The sequence below is a fragment of the Heteronotia binoei genome, chromosome 2 (genome assembly GCF_032191835.1).
Source record: "Heteronotia binoei isolate CCM8104 ecotype False Entrance Well chromosome 2, APGP_CSIRO_Hbin_v1, whole genome shotgun sequence".
In the NCBI taxonomy this organism is placed as follows: domain Eukaryota; kingdom Metazoa; phylum Chordata; class Lepidosauria; order Squamata; family Gekkonidae; genus Heteronotia; species Heteronotia binoei.
This window is the reverse complement of record NC_083224.1, coordinates 188473671-188493939: the sequence shown is the minus strand read 5'-3', so window position 1 is coordinate 188493939 and position 20269 is coordinate 188473671. Positions and strand designations below refer to the sequence as shown.

At 48.8% G+C, this 20269-nt stretch overlaps 1 protein-coding gene across 1 annotated transcript in view; it reads left to right on the top strand.

The window, feature by feature from the left end:
* SUGP1 (SURP and G-patch domain containing 1) overlaps positions 1-20269 on the top strand; it is a 41362-nt gene that overhangs the window by 4724 nt on the left and 16369 nt on the right. Inside the window, exons 2-8 of the mRNA XM_060232693.1 lie at positions 2024-2186; positions 5315-5418; positions 7201-7431; positions 9929-10052; positions 12399-12505; positions 13806-13929; positions 18826-19157. Of these exons, the coding sequence (XP_060088676.1) occupies positions 2024-2186; positions 5315-5418; positions 7201-7431; positions 9929-10052; positions 12399-12505; positions 13806-13929; positions 18826-19157 (1185 nt within the window). The remainder of the gene's footprint in view (positions 1-2023; positions 2187-5314; positions 5419-7200; positions 7432-9928; positions 10053-12398; positions 12506-13805; positions 13930-18825; positions 19158-20269) is intronic.

The following is a 20269-nucleotide window of genomic DNA, read 5'->3' as shown; positions in this document are numbered from 1 at the left end:
CCTTTTGATCCCAGGACAGTATTGTCAAGATAAGGTTTCTGTCACTCAGAAAGCAGTAAATACTTCACGGGAGGGGTTTAAAGTACTCCCCCCAGAGCTCCCCCCCAGTCATTCCAATAGAAAAATTTAGCAATTGGGGGCACAGAAGAAACCTGTTTTTTTTTTCTTTTGAAAGTTTCTGGGTCCCCCCCCTCAGCCTTCACATTCTTAAGCAAATTAAGAAGAAGAAGATATTGGATTTATATTCCGCCCTCCACTCCGAAGAGTCTCAGAGCGGCTCACAATCTCCTTTACCTTCCTCCCCCACAACAGACACCCTGTGAGGTGGGTGGGGCTGGAGAGGGCTCTCACAGCAGCTGCCCTTTCAAGGACAACTTCTGCCAGAGCTATGGCTGACCCAAGGCCATTCCAGCAGGTGCAAGTGGAGGAGTGGGGAATCAAACCCGGTTCTCCCAGATAAGAGTCCGCACACTTAACCACCACACCAAACTGGCTCTCTAAAGAGCTGTGTTAGTCTATTTTAATAGCTACCGATCAGTGCGATTAACATAAGAAGTCTTAACCCGATTCTAGAAGCTAAGAAGAAAGGAAAGGGGCAGATCAGATACATGAAGTGACGCAGCCTTAGCGAAATACATTCCTTATTTATCCACCTTTTCAGATTAAAAAAAAAGTCTTCCAAATTGGCTTGTGGCTAGTAAGAACGCAACACGTGGATGTTATGCATTAAAAAAAGAAAATATGGGGCTTGCGAAAAGAGGGGTGATTGTGACGAAGGTTGATGCTTCAGTTGGTAGCACACCAGAAGCATTGCTCAAACCCAAGGATATAGAGACTCAGAAGGTGGAATTCACTGCTGCAGGAAGTGGTGGCGATTACGAGCATAGACCCCTTCAAGAGAGGACTGGATAAACATCTGGAGCAGAGGTCCATCAGTGGCTATCAGCCACAGCATATTGATGGAACTCTGTCTGGGGCAGTGATGCTCTGTGTTCTTGGTGCTTGAAGGGGGCGGAGGGCTTCTAGTGTCCTGGCTCCACTGGTGAACCTCCTGATGGCACCTGGGTCTTGGCTGCTGTGTGACACAGAGTGTTGGAGTGTATGGGCCATTGGCCTGATCCATTGTGGCTTCTCTTTATGTTCCTATGTAGGTACTAGTATTGACACTGGCTGACATGGCTACCACCAAGGTTTGGGGAAGGGGCGGCTTGGGTGAACAGTATGGGAATGAGTGTAGATACTGAAATGCTGGAGTAATACACACTTCTTTGTTTCCAGTTTGATTTGGATAATATATCAGTCTCTGCCTTCTGGGCGAGGTTGGCTCTGCTTAGAGCAACAGCAAAAAAAAAAGGAAGAGAAAGGTACGTGGGGCAGGCCATGCCAGGAGGTGCACAAAGTGCAGAAACACTGCCACGTACTGCTGAAGCCATGCCTGGAAGGGAAGGGAGAGCAGCACGATCAATCCGCTTCATTGTAGGACTGACAAATGGAGTTCGCTTTCACGGGGTGGCGGCAGCTACAGTCATACACAGCTTCAAGAGGGGATTGGCTAAACATATGGAGCAGAGGTGCCTCAGTGATCGTTAGGTGTAAGATATGGATAGAACATTCTGTGTGGGACAGTGATGTTCTGTATTCTTGGTGCTTGGGGGGGCAGCAGTGGGAAGGCTTCTGGCCCTGCTGGTGGACCTCCTGATGGTGTCTGGGTTTTGGCCATTGTGTGAAACAAGGTGTTGGATTTAGTGGGCCGTTGGCGTGCGCCAACATGGCTTCTCTTATGTCCTTGTGTCCCATCGATGGTCATCTTACTAGGACAACTACAGTGTAGATCTTCTGTTCACATGTAGTTTGGTTCTGAGTCCCCAAGTTTCAGTTGGGAAGCCGCTGTTGGGAACCGTGTCCCTGGAGAACCACCGCCAATCACAGTAGGTGGCCAGTACCAGTGATTGTCAGCTTCATGTGCATCCTGTGGCTCAGACTTTCATTCATAATCCTTCCTCCGTCTCCCTCCTGCAACCAGGGAAAGCCAGCCGGTGGTTTGGAGTCACGATGCCCAAGTCAATGAAAGCCAACGTGAACATCCTTCATCAGGAGAAGCTGATCGCCCAGAAGAAGCGCGAGATTGAGGCCAAGATGGCCAAGCGTGGCCAAGTGGCCAGTCAGCAGTCGGCACAGAACAGCGAGTGCGTCAGGATGGTGAAACTCTTTTCGGATGTAACCAATACTGGGTGGGGGAAGATAATGGGTGCTTTCACGTGCTTGCAAGTGGATTTTGCCATTCTTACATAACAAAAATCTAGTTGCAAAGTGCGTTATTTAGTTCGTGTGGATGCATCTAATGCCATTCAAGTGTTTTTGCAGTCCTGTTTATAATCGCATCTATAAATATGACAGCAATTGTTACACTTGCATTCTTTTTAATGACCTTTTTAACAACCGTGTAGGAAACACAATTCTTGGTATTGCTATAGTGCTGTTTGAGTGCTTTTAGTAGTTCATGCATTTTATCTTGTAATCTTTAGGTTAGCCCTGTATGGTAAGTCAATATTGCCCCTCCTGTAGTGGGGCTGAGAGAGATGGTGTGCCTCCCAACAGAGCAACAGACATGCATGTAATGGTTGCTTGTACTGTACCAGGCCTGCCTAGCAGAGCCAGCCAAATGCCTCCACAGCGCCCACAGGTGGTATAAAAGCTGCAGCCTGCCTTCTGACTTTGGAAGATAGACTGCTCTTGTGCAGGAAGATTCCACAGGAAGATTGGCTCAGACTTATGTAACTGTCTAGTGCAGCTTTCCATTTCTGGCTAGATGAACCTCTGGCAAGTCCGTGTGCGTTATAATGTGCTACCACCGTTAAAAAAAATGGTTTCTCTGGCTTAAAAATCCCATACGTTATCTGCTTGCTTACGCGCGAGGCTAGATTGAGACACTCCCCTCCCCAAACCAAATCTCAATTTAGCCTTGATTACTGAATGGGTCTATCTTAACCCTTAAGATGATAATCCACAAATAGCCAGCCAGCCTCACCAAATAAAGAGTTAATGCTTCCCGATGGCTCTGCTGGCTGACCATAGAGGCTGTCTGCAATGCCTCTGAACAGTTTACGACTCAACGTCCCTCCCAAAGGGCCATGTGGTCTTGCTGCCTTGCATGTTTGTTTATTTATTTATGATTTATATCCCGCCCTTCCCACCAAGGTGGCTCAGGGCGGCTCACAACAGATGGTCAAACATAAAATTAAATTGGTATTTAAATATATAAACATTTAAAACGTTCAAAACATTTAAAACCTTAAAAACCTTAAGCATTACAACAGTATGTTATAGCAAGAATCTGGTAGAGCTACATTTAATTTCCTATGTCAGTTAGGTGTAAGCTAGCCGGAAGAGGGTTGTCTTACAGGCCCTGCGGAACTGAATAAGGTCCCGCAGGGCCCTCACCTCCTCCGGCAGCTGGTTCCACCATGTAGGGGCCATAACAGAGAAGGCCCTGTCCCTAGTAGATTTTAGGCAGGCTTCTTTTGGCCCAGGGATAGCGAGAAGATTTTGGGTTCCCGATCTCAGTACTCTCAGAGTACTCAGTACTCTGCGGAACATGTTGCCCCTCCAACTGCAGAGTCTCAGCCAAAGCACTAACTTCCCTTCCCTTCCCTCCCTTCCACAGCTACTCCTCCTTATTTGGTGGTCTTTCAGTTGGAAGGAACACGGGTGTCTAGAGCCGGCACTGTATTTGGTCTCTCCTCCACTCTTAACTACCTTTTCCTCTGGGACTCGAAAATCTTTAGGGCTTTAAAGAATGAGCCATGCCCCCAGCTGGGGTACCTTAGGACCTTATTTGCATGTGCAGTGGAATGAGGGGGTGGAGCCCTCAGCTGGTGTAGCGAACTGTGCTACTTCAAACTGTATGGAGTAGATTTCAGCTTTGCATTTAAAAACTCCAAACAAATAGAGAACCAGCACAGCGGGGTGAAAAGCCCTCCCTTCTCTTTCTTTGCTTGCTGTACTCTCCAGTGGAGTCCAGAGTCTCCACCTACCCACCCCCATTTGCAGGGAGTTTTAACAGAGAGGAGTATTATAAAAGGGGACCCTCCATCTGCATTCTGATGTGACTTCATTTTGCTGTCTCCTCTAAGCTGAGTTGGTGTGAGCTAGCTCATAGTTTCTTAGCCTGTGCCTCACACATTGTCTTCTTAGGTGGGGAAGGATGGCCTTGGAGCAACCTAGTTTTTGCAGTAGCCTAATCTCTCACACACGACTTTAATACCAGTGGCTTACAAAGTAGAATTTTTGCTCACGTGACTCCTCAGCTTAGAGGGAGCATTTTGTTTTTGTGTTTCATTTTTCTGTACATGTGAGGCTAAGCCTTAGTGGCTACAGCCCCATAGACAGAAATGTATGGGGCTTGGTTGCTTCTTCCAGCATCACAGTTAGGTACAAGGAAAAGCCCCATTCCCTTGACTGCTTTTTCCAGTGGCCAGCCACCCAGCCCCAGCTCTCTCTCTTGTGCTCTTTCTGTCACTCTCTCATGCTCTCTCTCTCTCTCCCCTGCTCTCTTTCTCTCTCACTCGCTTTTCTGTTGCTCTCTCCTCTTATGCATTCTCGCTCACTGTTGCTGTCGCTCTCTCGTGCTCGCTCTCATTTTCTCTTATGTTCTCTGTTGCTCTTGCTCTCTCTTGTGCTCTCTCTCTCACTCGTTGCCGGTCTCTCTCACTCTCTGTCACTTTTGTTGTTGCTCTCATGCTGTCCCACTTGTCGCTCTCTCTCTGTCACTTTTGCTGTTGTTCTCTCTTGTGCTCCTTCATTCGCTGTTGCGCTCTGTCATGCTCTCTCTTGCTGTCACTCTCTCTCCTGCTCTCTTTCGTTCTCTCGCTCGCTTTTGCTGTCGCTCTCTTTTCTCACGCTTTCTCTCTCACTGTTGCTCATACTCTCGCTGTCACGCGCTCTCTCCTGCTCTCTCTCTCTCATGTTGTGCTCTTTCTCCTGCTCTCTCTCTCGTGTTGCGCGCTCTCTCCTGCTCTCTCTCTCTCTCACTGTCGCTCTCTCATGCTCTCTCACTGTCGCTCTCTCATGCTCTCTCACTCTTGCTCCCTCTTGTGCTCTCTCTTGCGCGGGGGGTGGGGGGAGAGAAAGAGCCTGGAAATGGAGGGGCCCTACAGAGGGAGGCGGGGGGTTGCACAGTGCAGCCTGCCCCCCGACCCCCCATAGCTACAGGCCTGCTTAACTATCAGAATTTTTTAAAAACTGCCTCAACCTCAAATCTGTGACTTGCCTCTAAGCACTGTGAACTTCAGAGGTTTCCCTATTTACATTCCAGTGACGACAGCGGAGATGGTGAAGGCAGCGTTTCCAACAAGTTTGCCAATGACGGGAGCTTCCTCCAACAGTTCCTCAAGCTGCAGAAGGAGAAATCCGGGAATGGTGGGTCTGACCACATTCTGCTTCTCCCACGTGACCTTATCCAAATGCTCAGATCTGAGCTTGGCATGCAGAAGGTCCTATCCCCAGCGTATCTGGTTTTGAAAAAGATCTCGTGGTAGGTCTTGTGAAAGACCCCCCCTCCGTGATGCTGGACAGCTACTGCCAGGCTTGTAGCTACAGGGGGGGGGGGCAGGCCACTCCATGCAACCCCCTCTTCCATCTATATGGCCCCTCCGTTAGAGGGCCTCCAATCTGCCTTCTTTGATCACTGCCATTCTGACCAAGTGCAGCATTGCTACTGTAGCATCGCTGCCAAGGGAGGAAGCCTTCCTTGGAACAAAAACAAGTCCCTGCTAGCTGGATCCTCAGCGGCCAGAAGCAGTGGGGGCCTTGGAATGTGAGAGGGGGTGGTTCCTTCCAGGACAGCGGGAAGGAGGCTTCGCTAGAGAGACCAGCAGGGAGAGGCTTCAGATCAGCACTGAGACAAAGGGGGGGGGGGGACTGTCATTTTATTTGAGAAGCAGAGAAAGTGTTTAGGGGCAAACTGAGTGACCCCTGCCCCCACCACAAAAACTGTCGCTGTGGGCCCTACCAAACATGAAATCCTGGCTACGGCCCTGGCTATTGCCTCTCTGAGGAGACAGTATTGACCGTGGTGGACTAATAGTCCGGTTTAGTATAAAGCATGTTTGTGTATTTTCTCATTTTAGTCGGAGCAGGGTTATCTAGCTGACTGTAACATCTTTGGAGTAAAATTAGTTGAAAACGTAAAGAACTCGACGGGAAGGGGCTTGAAGCTCTGCAGAGCCTTGGGCCCCTAGATGCAGGCGACTACGTGGCATAGGAATAGTCTTTAAGATCAAGAGGAGAAGTTTGATATAGTCGAATTGGTATCGTTCTGGGGTCAGTTAAGAGTTCAGACGTTTAGGATGTATGAGGCTGGTCAGGAAGGGGCTGCCTTAAGAATCCGAAAACTGTAAGACTTAAAAACGTAGGGTCGGAGGGGGCATTTCTGTGCGGTGTGTCAGATAATAATAATAATGCAAAGCAAGGCAAAGCAAATGTACACACATGTTCTTGGTATTCATTAGGGATACAAACTAAGTTTGGTTTGTAATAATAGAGAGTAGTCTTATTCTCTCAGATGTGAGGGTGTGAGCAAGTACATTGGCTTAAGGCCTCCCAGTGTGCCCACAGCTGTGTTGACATAGAGACATAAGAAAAGGCCTGCTGGCTCAGGCCAGTAGTTCATCTAGGCCAGCATTCTGTCTCACACAGTGGCCAGCCAGTTCCTGCAGATGGCTAACAACAGGGCATAGAGGCCAAGGCCTTCCCCTGATGGTGCCTTCTAGCTCTGGGATTTGGAGGATCAGCACCTCTGAATGTGGAGGTTCCTCTCTGTCACCATGGCAAGTAGCCACCGATCAGCTTATCTTCCATGAATCTATCTCATCCTCTGTTAAAACCAGGGCTTCTTTTGTAGCAGGAACTCCTTTGCATATTAGGCCACACGCCCCTGATGTAGGCAATCCTCCAAGAGCTTACAGGGCTCTTAGTACAGGGCCTACTGTAAGCTCTAGGAGGACTGGCTACATCAGTGGGGTGTGACCTAATATGCAAAGGAGTTCCTGCTACAAAAAAAGCGTATTTCTGTGGCTGTCACTGTATTCCACTAGCAATGAATTCCATGTTCTAATTGCTCTCTCATATTTGAATTGAGGACCTCAGAGCCCCCGTGCCACAGCTCCATAGAAACGTGTGTCCTTCCCCTCCCCCCTCCAGATGCTTCCTCCAGCTCCACTGAAGCCTCCTCAACAAACACGCCGGCTTCCGGTCCCGTGAAAAAGCCTGCCTTGTCCGGGAAGCGCCCCAACTTGAGCGTCAGCAGCATGCTGAGCCAAGTCAAGAACTACACCCATTCCAAGCAGACCCCCGTGACCAACCGCCTGAGCGTCTTTCAGTCACCGGATGAGGAGGATGAAGACGACTATGAGCAGTGGCTGGAGATCAAAAGTAAGTCTGGGGACTGAGAAGTGGCAACATCCTTTTTCCTACGAAGGCTGCGTTTCCACGAGGTGCTGCCGGAGTGGAATGCAACAGGCCCCAGGCAGTGGTCTATTGCCTCTTGAGCCGGGCCTTTTTTGTAGCAGGAACTCCTTTGCCTATTAGGCCACACCCCCCCGATGTAGCCAGTCCTCCTGGAGCTTACAGTATGAAGAGCCCTGTAAGCTCTTGGAGGATTGGGTACATCGGGGTGTGCGGCCTAATATGCAAAGGAGTTCCTGCTACGAAAAAAGCGCCCTGGTGCAGAAGTGATGACAGAGGAGAGACAGAAGCAGCAAAGGAAGAGTGGGTTTGCATTAATTGTAAACGAGGCAAAGTGAATTATCCCCTAGTGGGATACGGCAGTAAATATGCAGCTGCTGAAGTCAGTTGGTTGTACCTCTGCATACGGAGTAGAACTTGCATTGCTGTTCCAGTTTGGTGCAGTGGTTAAGTGTGCGGACTCTTATCTGGGAGAACCGGGTTTGATTCCCCACTCCTCCACTTGCACCTGCTAGCATGGCCTTGGGTCAGCCATAGCCCTGGCAGAGGTTGTCCTTGAAAGGGCAGCTGCTGTGAGAGCCCTCTCCAGCCCCACCCACATCACGGGGTGTCTGTCGTGGGGGAGGAAGGTAAAGGAGATTGTGAACCGCTCTGAGACTCTTCGGAGTGGAGGGTGGGATATAAATCCAATATCTTCTTGTTATATATTTACAATAAAGAAGAGGGTCAGGTATCCTTGATTTCATCCTCACAGTAGCCCTGTGAGCAGGGCCGGCCCTAGACTGGCCGGCACCCTAGGCAAGGCTAATTTTGGCACCACTCCCCCTGCACTGATAACGTCACTGAGTCGCATGGGAGCGTCCTGCGTGTGACTGGCTCAAAGTCAAGCCAGTGAGCTTCCACGGCACAGAATTCGAACCTGGCTCCCCAGGATCCTAGCCTGACTCGATAACCAATACACCACACTGGATCTCGAGCTCTGGACTCCTCTGCAGTGTCTTTGGTCTCCTTTTCACATATGCCGGATCTGGATCTCGAGCTCTGGACTCCTCTGCAGTGTCTTTGGTCTCCTTTTCACGTATGCCGATTAGTGAGAACTGCTCTGCTTTCCCATGCACCTCTGAGGGTTTGTTGTCTGAACAGTCTGTTGGCAGTGAAATAGCTGCATATTTGTGTAAGAAGACGACGTCATTGGATTTATATTCCGCCTATACTCAGAGTCTCAGAGCGGCTCACAATCTCCTTTATCTCCCTCCCCCACAACAGACGCCCTGTGAGGTGGGTGGGGCTGAGAGGGCTCTCACAGCAGTGCCCTTTCAAGGACAACCTCTGCCAGAGCTATGGCTGACCCAAGGCCAGCAGGTGCAAGTAAAATGGAGCCTGTAAAATGGAGCTGTTCCTCCAGGCTTTCGGCTAACTGGCAGAGCGGCTTTCGGCTTTCCTCCAGGCTTTCGGCTAACTGGCAGAGCGGCTATTTCACTGCCAACAGAATGTTCAGACAACAAACCCTCAGAGGTGCATGGGAAAGCAGAGCAGTTCTCACTGATAATCCATTTATTTTGGCCCTTCCTCCCCAAATTGCCCTTAAATTCCTTATGGCGCAGCAGGGCTTTTTTTGTAGCAGAAACTCCTTTGCATGTTAGGCCACGCCCCCTGATGTAGCCCATCTTCTTGGAGCTTACAGTAGGCCTTGTACTAAGAGCCCTGTAAGCTCTTGGAGGAGTGACTACATCAGGGGTGTGTCTGTGGCCTAACATGCAAAGGAGTTCCTGCTACAAAAAAAAAGCCCTGTGGTGCAGATAGCAGTTGTCGCTATTAATTGCAACCAGATTGCTTCCATATCTCCACCTGCCTGGTCTTCAGTACAAGTGGCACAACGGATTCTTGTTGGCTCACTGTCTGTTTTTAATTTGGGCCTTTATAGTTACAATTTTAAAACATTGTTTCGTTGTCACGTTTACGTTGTGACCCACCTTGAGCCCCCCGTTCAGGGGAGGGCGGGATATAAACCAAATCCAATAAGTGAAAAATAAATATTTCCTCACAGAGGCAGGATGAGGTGCCCGTGCAGAAAGCGAAGTGCCTGTTCCCCTGGATTTTATCCCAGGAGTGTATTCATTTATTTTTAAAAACTGGCTTATGGAATCAATTAGGATGGCCGTTTGCAACAGAAAATCGAAGACGAGAGTCACCCCTGAGCTTTGTATTTTAAAGTCTGGTTCTTTGCGACAGATTGCCTCACTCACAGGGTCCGGTCCTGCCTTTGCATCACCCTATTCTGTTCCCCCCGCCCCACCCCAAAGAGTCAGGCTTAATGTGCTTTCCGTCGTGGTTCCACCATTTCATCCTGTTTCCCCCCCCCCTCCTTCTCCCCGCCGACTCCTGCCTCGTGCTGTGTGGTTCTTAGAGGTAATGTGCCTGTTGGGTGTGTGAGTTGAGCCCCGTACTGACAGCGTGCTTAAAGTTTTACCCCCAGAGGATATGAAGACCCGCCGCGTGGTGGAGAAGCTGGCCAGGGTGGTGGCCGAAGGGGGACCGGATCTGGAGAAGGTCGCGCTGGAAGACTGCAAGGATAACCCAGTATTTGCGTGAGTCTTGAGCTTTTATTAAAAGCGTTAAAAATACTTCTTGACTTGCCGTTTCTTCCTCAGAATAGTTGTGAACGATATTCATGCGATACAGCACATCTGTAGCTATATGCTCATTAGGAACAAGAGCTCCATCTAAAACCAACAGCGCAACACTTCTGAGCTAGGCATTTATTTTTTTTGGCAAAGCATCCCCAGGGCTTTGGCCAGAAAGTGCCCTGAGCAGAACCCACCATTAGGCGGGCACGTGTTAGGTCAGGGGTGTCGAACCCGTGAGGGCCAGATCTGACATAAATAGACCTTGTTGGTCCGGGCCACGTCTGTCATAAAATGTAATGCCAGATAGCAGAGATGTAAACTTTATAAAGGACACAGACAATTAAATATATATATTTTAAAAACCTTAAGATAAAACATGCTTAAAACATTAGCACTTGTTGATCTCGATGCTGTTTTCTTTGTATCACTCCCAAGGAATCCAGGGAACTGAGCAAGGGAATCTCTGCCTCTTTCCTTCCTTCGCCAGGGAACCAGGAGGGGGAGGAGCCTCAGACAATTGAAGGGAGAGAGGATTGGCTCAGTAGCTCTGCTGTGCAATTGAGAGAGCCTGGCAAAGCAAGTTCTCCCCCCCTTCCTCCCAAAGGGAGGAGCCTCAGCCAATGGAGAAAATAGAGCCTTTGCTCTGCAGCTCCTGTGTGACTGAGAGAACCTAGCAAAGCAAGCTGTGATACAGAAGGAAGCAAGAGAGGGAGAAGGAAGCAGATGACAGCCAGTTGCTCGGGGGCCTGATAGGAGCTCTCTGGGTGCCTGATTCGGCCCCCGGGCTGCATGTTTGACACCCCTGGTTTAGAGTTTTATTTGTCTTTCCATTCTGATATACCAAATGTTAGAAGGAAATTTTTGGAATTACTGAGATTATATCAACATGTTATTAACTTAGATGCCTGGAGATGTTGTTCCCCCTTTGGGGGAACCTCTCTTTTCCCTTTTCTTTTTCTAAGCCCAGCCCCTCTTTTTCCTTTTCTAGCAGTCTCAAATTTTTCGTCATTTTTTTTCCTTAGCTACAGTAAATGCTTCAGCACTCGCCGAATTGTCAGGTCACTGCGGGGGTATTAGCCGTCCCCAGCCTTGACCTGGATGGCCCAGATAGTCCGGTCCTGTCAGATCTGGGAAGATAAGAAGGGTTGTCTCTGGCTAGTATTTGGAAGGGTGACCTTCGAGGAACACCTGGGCCATGATGTAGAAGCAGGCAATGGGAAACTACCTCTGAAATGTCTCTTGCCTAAAGAAAACAAGTCTAGCTCGCCACCTAGTGGTGCATAATGGTAAGTGAGCTAGAACTTCTGCTGCCAGACAATCTTAGGATCTCCTGGCTACACTATGCACACTGCCTTATGATAAATTACAAATAAATATAATAATAATAGCCATCCCCAGAGGCTCTGCTTTTGTGGTAGAGCTGTAATAGAAAAGTTACCTCATTTTGTATTTAGTTGTAACTTGTATTCATTTATAAGAGCTGAATAAATATTGCTTTTATTGAGCAGGTTTCCTTGCTGCCCAAATGACTTCCATCTGTTATATCTTTGGCTGGCTAGCAATGATCGATGAGTTACTTTGTCTGTGGTGAAGTTTAGATTTTATGCCTCTAGAACTGGACAGGCATTTGTTAAAACTATTTCTGGGGTTAAGTGACAGTGAGGCTGTTGTTGTGTTAAGGACATAAGAAAAGCCATGTTGGATCAGGCCAATGCCGCATCCAGTCTGACATCTGTGCCAAACTTCTGGTGCTTTTATGAGGTCCACCAGCAGGGCCAGAACTCCAGAAGTCCTCCTATTGTTGCCCCCCAAGCTCCAAGAATACAGAGCATCACTGTCCCGGAAACAACATTCTATTTATACGCTGTGGCAAATAGCCACTGATGGACCTCTGCTCCCTACGTTTATCCAGTCCCCTCTATGCTTGTAGCTGCCATCACTTCCTGCAGCAGTGAATCCCAAGTGTTAATTACTCCTTGGGTGAAGAACTACTTCCTTTCATCTGTTCTAGTTTTGCCAGGGTGCATTGGGGCACGTAAGTGCTCTGGTTTTAAAACAGGAACAGGTACAAGCAAGTTTTTCAGCTGGTTCTGGCTTATGCTGGTTAAGGTTTTCAGTGGTTTAATTAGCCTAAATTGGAACTAGGGACCATTTGGAAGTCAGCCCGGCAGGCCAGACTTTGGGCTTCTGTGTCTCTTGCTGCCTCCTGCTAGGTTTCCCCCCCAGCAATGCGGTGGACTGCTTGATTGGTCTCCCCACCTCTTTCCCTCGCAGGTGCGATTTTCCTCTCCCTCTATCTCCCCACAGGTTTTTGCATGATAAGAACAGCCGGGAGTTTCTGTACTACCGAAAGAAACTGGCCGAGATGTGGAAGAAGGGGCAAGACAACACGGAGGGGACCTCTTCTCAAAAAGGTAAGGCAGGGATGTGTGCCCCAACACGCACTGCTTTAGGCCAAACTCCTAGGCCACTTGGCCTCTTTGTACAATGATAGGCCTAGTCTGGCTTTGAGCCGAAGAGTTCTGTGCTACTCGAAAGCTTGCTTCTTGCCTCCTGCACCATGCTCTTGGCCTAATGCAAACCAAACCGGAGGTGCTCTTGCCTAGCTAATAAGTGCCCAACCCTAAAGCATCAGGAGCTGACTGTACATCCTAGCTCTCTGATATCTTTCTCTAAGCCCTGACCTCATGTAGGCGGGAGTGGGGTGGGGGGGAGCTCAGAGTGTGCATTCAGCTAGCTGGAGAACTGTAAGATGGATTTCTTCTCATACAATTGCTCCACACTGGAGCCTGCGTGGCTTGAAAGCGGCACAGTGGGGGTGTGAGGGCCTCCTGGAGGGGTTAGCAAAAGCATTCCACGATGAGAAGTTCAGTTGCGGGAAATGGCTTCTCCACCTCCCGCCAACGGCCCTGGCAGTACGCAGTCATTCCAAGGGAAGCTGTAGCCCGGGCGGCTGTCTGAGGCTTAGCTAAGGACCCCCCTCCCGCTCCCCCAGCAAGAGATGTCCTCTGTCAGATTACAGGAAGCTTATAAGGAGCTGTACGGCAAGCCGGTTGCTGTGCAAAACATCGATACAAGGGAACATTCTCTCCTTTGAGAGGTGTGAGAAGTCAAAAGGGCTTCGGAAGGGATTTTCTTCTGCCATTACTGTGGCTGCCCATCATGGGGTTACTGAGCCGGAAAGATTTTTGCGTCTGGAATTCAAGCCAGAAGGATTCTCTGATTAGGAATTACCAGAGCAGCAGCAGCAGCAGCAGTCCTGCAAACCAACTTGCCTCTCATTTGTGAATCTCTTTTGAAAAAGGGCATTGTAGAAGGGAGTCAGATACTTCCTTTTCCCGCCTGAATGATACCCAAAGAGTGCTTCCAATAAATACAACCTCCCAACCGAGACAGTTAACCTTTGATTTCCATAAAGGGCTTTGCACAGTTCGATGAACCTCATTGCCGGACCCCAGGATTAGTTCCGTGTTCTCAATCTGCAATTTCTCTTTGCCTCATTCTCAGCGCTGTAAATTTGCGACCATTTGGAGGCGGGGTGGGGGTGGGGGTGGGAAGCTATGCTTTGTTTTAACCAAAAGGAAATAAAGGAATTAAAATCCACCTCTTCCCCCTTCCCCTTATTCCATCCCCTTGGGAGTTCTTAAAGCCAGATTAAGCTTGTGGCTGTTGGGTGTGTGAGTTGGGGGCCCCGTACTGACAGCGTGCTTAAAGTTTCACCCCCAGAGGACGAAGACACCAAGGACTGCGCCGAGAAGCTGGCCAGGTTCGTGGCGGATGGGGGCCCCGTTGTGGAAATGGTCGCCTTGAAGAACCACCGGGAGAACCAGTCCTTCAGGTAGAGGCTGCAAACTAGGATTCGGGCAGTGTAGACCCTTCTGATGGGATGGGGGCATTTTTCCCACCAACCGAATGCAGCGTGGGTTAGACAGGGGAGTACATGTGTCTCAAGTCCCCCTTGATGGTGTCCTGAACTTCACAAGGTGCCATTGATCCAGACTAAAAAGGTAAAGGTTGTCCCTTGCGCAAGCACTGAATCGTTACCGACCCATGGGGTGACGTCACATCACAACATTTTCTTGGCAGACTTTTTACGGAGTGGTTTGCCATTGCCTTCCCCAGTCATCTACAGTTTACCCCCAGCAAGCTGGTTACTCATTTTACCACCCTTAGAAGACTGAGTCAACCTGGAGCCGGCTACCTGAACCCAGCTTCCACTGGGATTAAACTCAGGTCGTGAGCAGAGCTTGGACTGCAATACTGCAGCTTACCACTCTGTGCCACGGGGCTCCTTGATCTAGAATATTATTATTTCGTTTGCGGATTTCTACCCCACCTTTCCCCCCAGTGGGAACCCAAAGCAGTGAACTTTGTTCTCCTCTCCATTTTGTCCTCACAACAACCCTGTGAGGGAGGTTAGGCTGAGAATGTGGGACTGCCCCAAGGTCACCCAGCAAAATTCCATGGCAGAATGGGGATTCAAACTTGGGTCTCCCAGATCCTAATCTGGCTACTGCAGCATGCTGGCTTATTCAGCCTAGATCAGGGGTGGCCAAACTGTGGCTCTTTCACACATATTGTGTGGCTCTCGAAGCTCCCACTGCCCTGTTGGCTGGCTGGGAAAAGGCATTTGTCCCTTTAAATCACTTCTCCTAGTCAAGCCAGCCGACAGTTTGGAAAATGCATTTAAAGTTGCTTTCTTTGGGGAGGGACAGTGGCTCAGTGGTAGAGCATCTGCTTGGGAAGCAGAAGGTCCCAGGTTCAATCCCCAGCATCTCCAAAAAAGGGTCCAGGCAAGTAGGCGTGAAAATCCTCAGCTTGAGACCCTGGAGAGCCGCTGCCAGTCTGAGAAGACAATACTGACTCTGATGGACCAAGGGTCTGATTCAGTATAAGGCAGCTTCATATGTTCATATGTTCTTTCCACCTTTCCACCTTTCCCTCTCCCATCTCCCTCCCTCCCTCTGATGTTCATGTCTTCTGCCTCTCAAACGTCTGATGTTTATTCCGTGTGGCTCTTATGTTAAGCAAGTTTGGCCATCCCATTCAGATGGCCTAGGTTATCTCCAAGGGCCATGCAGACTGCTCCTGATAAGTGTGTGTGTGTGTTTTAATTGTTTTAAACCAGTGTTGTTTATAATTAATGGTTTCTCACTGATTTTGTATTGCTGTGAGCTATTTCAGGCAGCGAGTGGGACGTAAATAAAATTAAAATCTTAACTCTGCATCAATCTCAAGGCAGAGCAGCCAGGTCATCCTTCATTCTTGGCTGCTTCTCTCTAAAATATGCCCGAAGCAGCTGGCAAGCATCGAAACCTGAAGAGGGCAATAGAGCACAGCAGAACAGATAATTTTGTTCGGGTAGGGAATATTCAAAGCAAGATTTAAAAATAGCATCTTGGGAAAGCATCGACGCAGCTACAAGCGGGATGAAAGTCAGCATGAATGCACGGGGTCCCCGGCCTTTTCTAACCTACGGGCGCTTTTGGAATTCTGACACTGGATGGGAGGGCCCAGCCACAAAACAACTGCCCCAGGAGGCAGAACCAGCCACAAAACGTCAGGGAAGCCATGTTCCACATAACTCCAGTAATAACTTCAACATTTCAACCAGAAGCACTGCTTAATGGGGTGCCTTTTTTTTTTTTTGTATTTGTGTGCGTGCATGCGTACTTGGTGACTTCTGGCGATCCTTAGGGGCTAGGACTTCTCAGAGAGGTGGCTTGTATCACCTGCCTCTGCATCCCAGCCCTGGTATTCCAAGGAAGTCTGCCATCCAAGTACTTGCCAGAGTCTGCCCTACTTAGCTTCTGATATTGCTCAAGCTATCCAGGTCAGGGCACCGGGATGTCTTTTAAAATAATTATCCTGCTCCAAAACATATTTTTTTTTTGCCAGGGCTTTTTTTTGTAGCAGGAGCTCCTTTGCATATTAGGCCACACACCTCTGATGTAGCTAGTCCTCCTGAAGCTTACAGTAGGCCCTGTACTAAGAGCCCTGCAAGTTCTTGGAGGATTGGCTACATCGGGGTGTGTGACCTAATATGCAAAGGAGTTCCTGCTGCCAAAAAAAAAAAGCCCTGAGAAAAGCTAACCCAGTACCAGTTTCATATTATCTTTACATATCATTTCCACCATGTATGATCAATAAGTCTTTCCAACTCTATACAGCCTCTGTAGTGTTGTTTATAACATCCAGTCAGAGAAGAAGATTTTACAGTTGTGGTTTTCACCCTGCAATACGACTCAGTTGCACAGCAAATAGGAATCGCCCAGCAAATAGTAAGGATGTGGCTGCTGGCCCTCGGGCACACGAGGTTGACGAATCGTATGTTTATCTCGTAAATATCCTCATACAAAGAAGGTTGCCTTGTCCATTGGATGTTCTGATCTTTCCTGATGGGACATTTGACGTTTCAAATTTGGGTAATCATAGAATAGAATCATAGAATAATAGTTGGAAGGGACCTCCAGGGTCATCCTCTCCAACCCTCTGCACAATGCAGGAAACTCACAAATACCTCCCCCTAAATTCAGAGGATCTTCATTGCTGTCAGATGGCCATCTAGCCTCTGTTTAAAAACCTCCAAGGAAGGAGAGCCCACCACATCCCGAGGAAGCCTGTTCCACTGAGGAATCGCTCTAACGGTCAGGAAGTTCTTCCTAATGTTGAGCAGGAAACTCTTCTGATTTAATTTCAACCCATTGGTTCTGGTCCTACCTTCTGGGGCCACAGAGAACAATTCCACACCATCCTCTATATGACAGCCCTTCAAGTACTTGAAGTACATATCACCTCTCAGCTGCCTCCTCTCCAAGCTAAACATGCCCAGCTCCTTCTACCTTTCTACATAGGACTTGGTCTCTAGACCCCTCACCATTTTCGTCACCCTCCTCTGGACCCATTCCAGCTTGTCTATATCCTTCTTAAAATGTGGTGCCCAAAACTGAACACGGTACTCCAGGTGACATCTTACCAGAGCAGAGTAAAGCAATACCATTACTTCACGTGATCTGGACACTATAGTTCTGTTGATACAGCCCAAAATTGCATTTGCCTTTTTAGCTACCACATCACACAGTTGACTCATGTTCACTAAGACCCCTAGATCCTTTTCACACATACTACTGCTAAGACAAGTCTCCCCCATCCTATAACCATGCATGGGATTTTTCCTACCTAAATGCAGAACTTTACATTTCTCCCTATTAAAATTCTATTGATTTTAGCCCAGTTTTCCAGCCTGTCAAGGTCATCCTGTATCCTGTTTCTGTCATCTACTGTATTTGCAACCCCTCCCAATTTAGTATCATCAGCAAATTTAATAAGCATTCCCTCTTTTTCCTTCATCCAAATCGTTTATAAAGATGTTGAACAAAACAGGTCCCAGGACAGATCCTTGAGGTACTCCACTTGTCAGTCCTCTCCAGGAGGATGAGGAACCATTCATAAACACTCTTTGGGTGCGATCTGTCAACCAGTTACAGATCTACCTAATGGTAACAGGATCCAAACCACATTTTACCAACTTGTCAACAAGGATAGTATGTGGAACTTTACTGAAATCAAGATAAACGTTGTCTACAGCATTCTTCTGATCCAGCAAGGTAGTCACTTTCTCAAAAAAAGAGATCTGGTTAGTCTGATGTGACTTCTTCTTGAGAAACCCATGCTGGGTCTTAGTAATCATCTCCATTCTCCATAATAGTCAATTATAGTCACATCCATAATAGTCAATTCAAGGGGAAGAACCTCTGGGGTAATATTTATTTTGATCTGTACCATAAAAGACACAAGCTGGGAGGGTCAGCAACCGAAATGGGCAGGGCAAAATGCTTTTATGATGTGTTTTAGTTACGTCTTGCTTTTCTCCCCAGTACTTACTCAAAGTGACGTTACAGGGGTGTCAAACTCATTTGTTATGAGGGCTGAATCTGACATAAATGAGACCTTGTCAGGCTGGGCCATCTGTGTACCTATTTTAGATTAGGTAGCAGAGATATAAATGTTATAAAGGACACAAACACAATTAAAGATTTTTTTTTTGCAAAAAACCTTAAAACAAAACCTGTTTAAAAAATTAGCACTTGTTAGTCTTAAAGGTGCTTTCTTTGTATTTTTGCCATGGAATCCAGGGAACTCTGCAAAGGAAGCTCTGGCTCTTTCCTTCCTTCCCCAGGGGACTGGGAGGGGGAGGTGCCTCAGCCAGTAGAAGGAAGAGAGGCTTGGCTCAGTAGCTCTGCTGTGTGATTGAGAGAGCCTTGAAAAGCAAGCTCTCTCTCCCCTCCTTCCTCCCCAAGGGAAGGAGCTTCAGCTAATGGGAAAAACAAGAGGTTTTGCTCTGTGGTTCCTGTGTGACTGAGCAAGCCTTTCAAAGCAAGCTGTGATGCAGAAGGAAGCGAGAGAGAGAAGGAAACAGATGACAGCCAGTTGCTCAGGGGCCTGATAGGAGCCCTCTGGGGACCTGATTCGGTCCTCAGGCCACATGTTTGACACCCCTGCTTTAGAACATCATTCTTTCCTCTGTTTTCCCACAAGAGCACCCCTCTGTGGTAGGCCTGGCTGAGAGTTTGTGATGTGATGGGCCCAAGGTCGCCCAGCGAACTTCCGCGGCAGACTGGGGATTCAGACCCAGGTTGCCCAGTGTCCTAGTCGGCTGCTGTATCTGCCTCTCAAAAATGACTAGCAGTGAGCAAAAAAGGGATGCTTGTTTTGTTTTTGCTGCCTTGCCCAGGTTTTTGTACGAGCCCAACAGCCCCGGCTACAAGTATTACCGTCAGAAGCTGGAGGAGTTCCGGAAGGCCAAGGAAGATGCTGAGGGCGTGCCTTTAGTGCCGGAGCCCAGCCTGAAGCGCAGAGCCACTCCCGAGGGGGGACCCTGTTCCTCCACGACACCAGTGGTCTCATTGCTCAAGCCGGTGGCGGCGGCGGCGGCAGCCGCGTCCACATCCACATCCATGTCAAAGAAGAAGCGGAAAAGCCGGTGGGGCCCCGAGGAAGAGAAGGTCGACCTCCCCCCTCCAGAGCTGGCACAGACAGAAGACCCTTCGCCCACTCCGTTGTCGGGTTAGTGTTTGCTGCACTCAGGAAGGCAGTGGTTTGCCTCTGGCTCCTGCCACTCATTCTCGTGGAACAGCCCTCTTATCTTAGCAGGCACGAGCAGCTGACTCTCCCGGCGAGCCCAAGAAACCCTTTTATCTCACAGAGGCCCGCGATGAAATCTTATCGCCTCTCCCTCCCCACAGCTGGCTCTGAAGTTTGTATGTTGCAGCCTACGCTTCAGGGCTGTTGAGACTGTGTTTCCCTCCTCTGCAGATGATGCCAGATCTCTAATCTCTGCCTCCCCTGCCCTTCCTGACATGCTACCTCTGGCTCGCTTCTGGAGGGAGGGGGGAGGGGGCTTGGAACAGGCAGCCCACGATGCAAACAGTTGGGGGTTTTTTTCTCTCCAGTTGAGTAAAAAAGCAAACACACAACTCGCGGCTTCCAGAGCGGTCTCCTTTGACAATTGTAGCTTTGTATACTGCGTTCAGAGAGCCCCGCGGCGCAGAGCGGTAAAGCTGCTGTGTCTGTTTTTACTTTTCCATATTATGTTGACACCGTATCCTAGTCTTGAGACTGTAATAAACTGTGATGAATACTGCAGTCCAAGCTCTGCTCACAACGTGAGTTCGATCCCAGCAGAAGCTGGGTTCAGGTAGCCGGCTCAAGGTTGACTCAGCCTTCCATCCTTCCGAGGTCGGTGAAAGGAGTCCCCAGCTTGCTGGGGGGGGAAGCATAGATGACTGGGGAAGGCAATGGAAAACCACCCCGTAAACAGTCTGCCATGAAAACCTTGTGAAGGTAAAAGGAGTCCCCAGCTTGCTGGGGGGAAAGTGTAGATGACTGGGGAAGGCAACGGCAAACCAATCCGTAACAGAGCTCTGCCAAGAAAATGTCGCGACGTGACGTCATCCCATGGGTCGGTAACGACTCGGTGCTTGCACGGAGGACCGCCTTTACCTTTTCATATTCTGAGTTCAGAAGGAGGAAACCTCTACAGTGCACGCATATTGTAATCTGGGAGGAGGACAGTGGGTTTTGACTACTCGTGAGGTGCACAGTTAAGCAGAATATTGAAAGCCGCTGGCTTGGAGGATTTGGGGCGGCATCAGCTGCACACTTTAGGAAACAGTTTC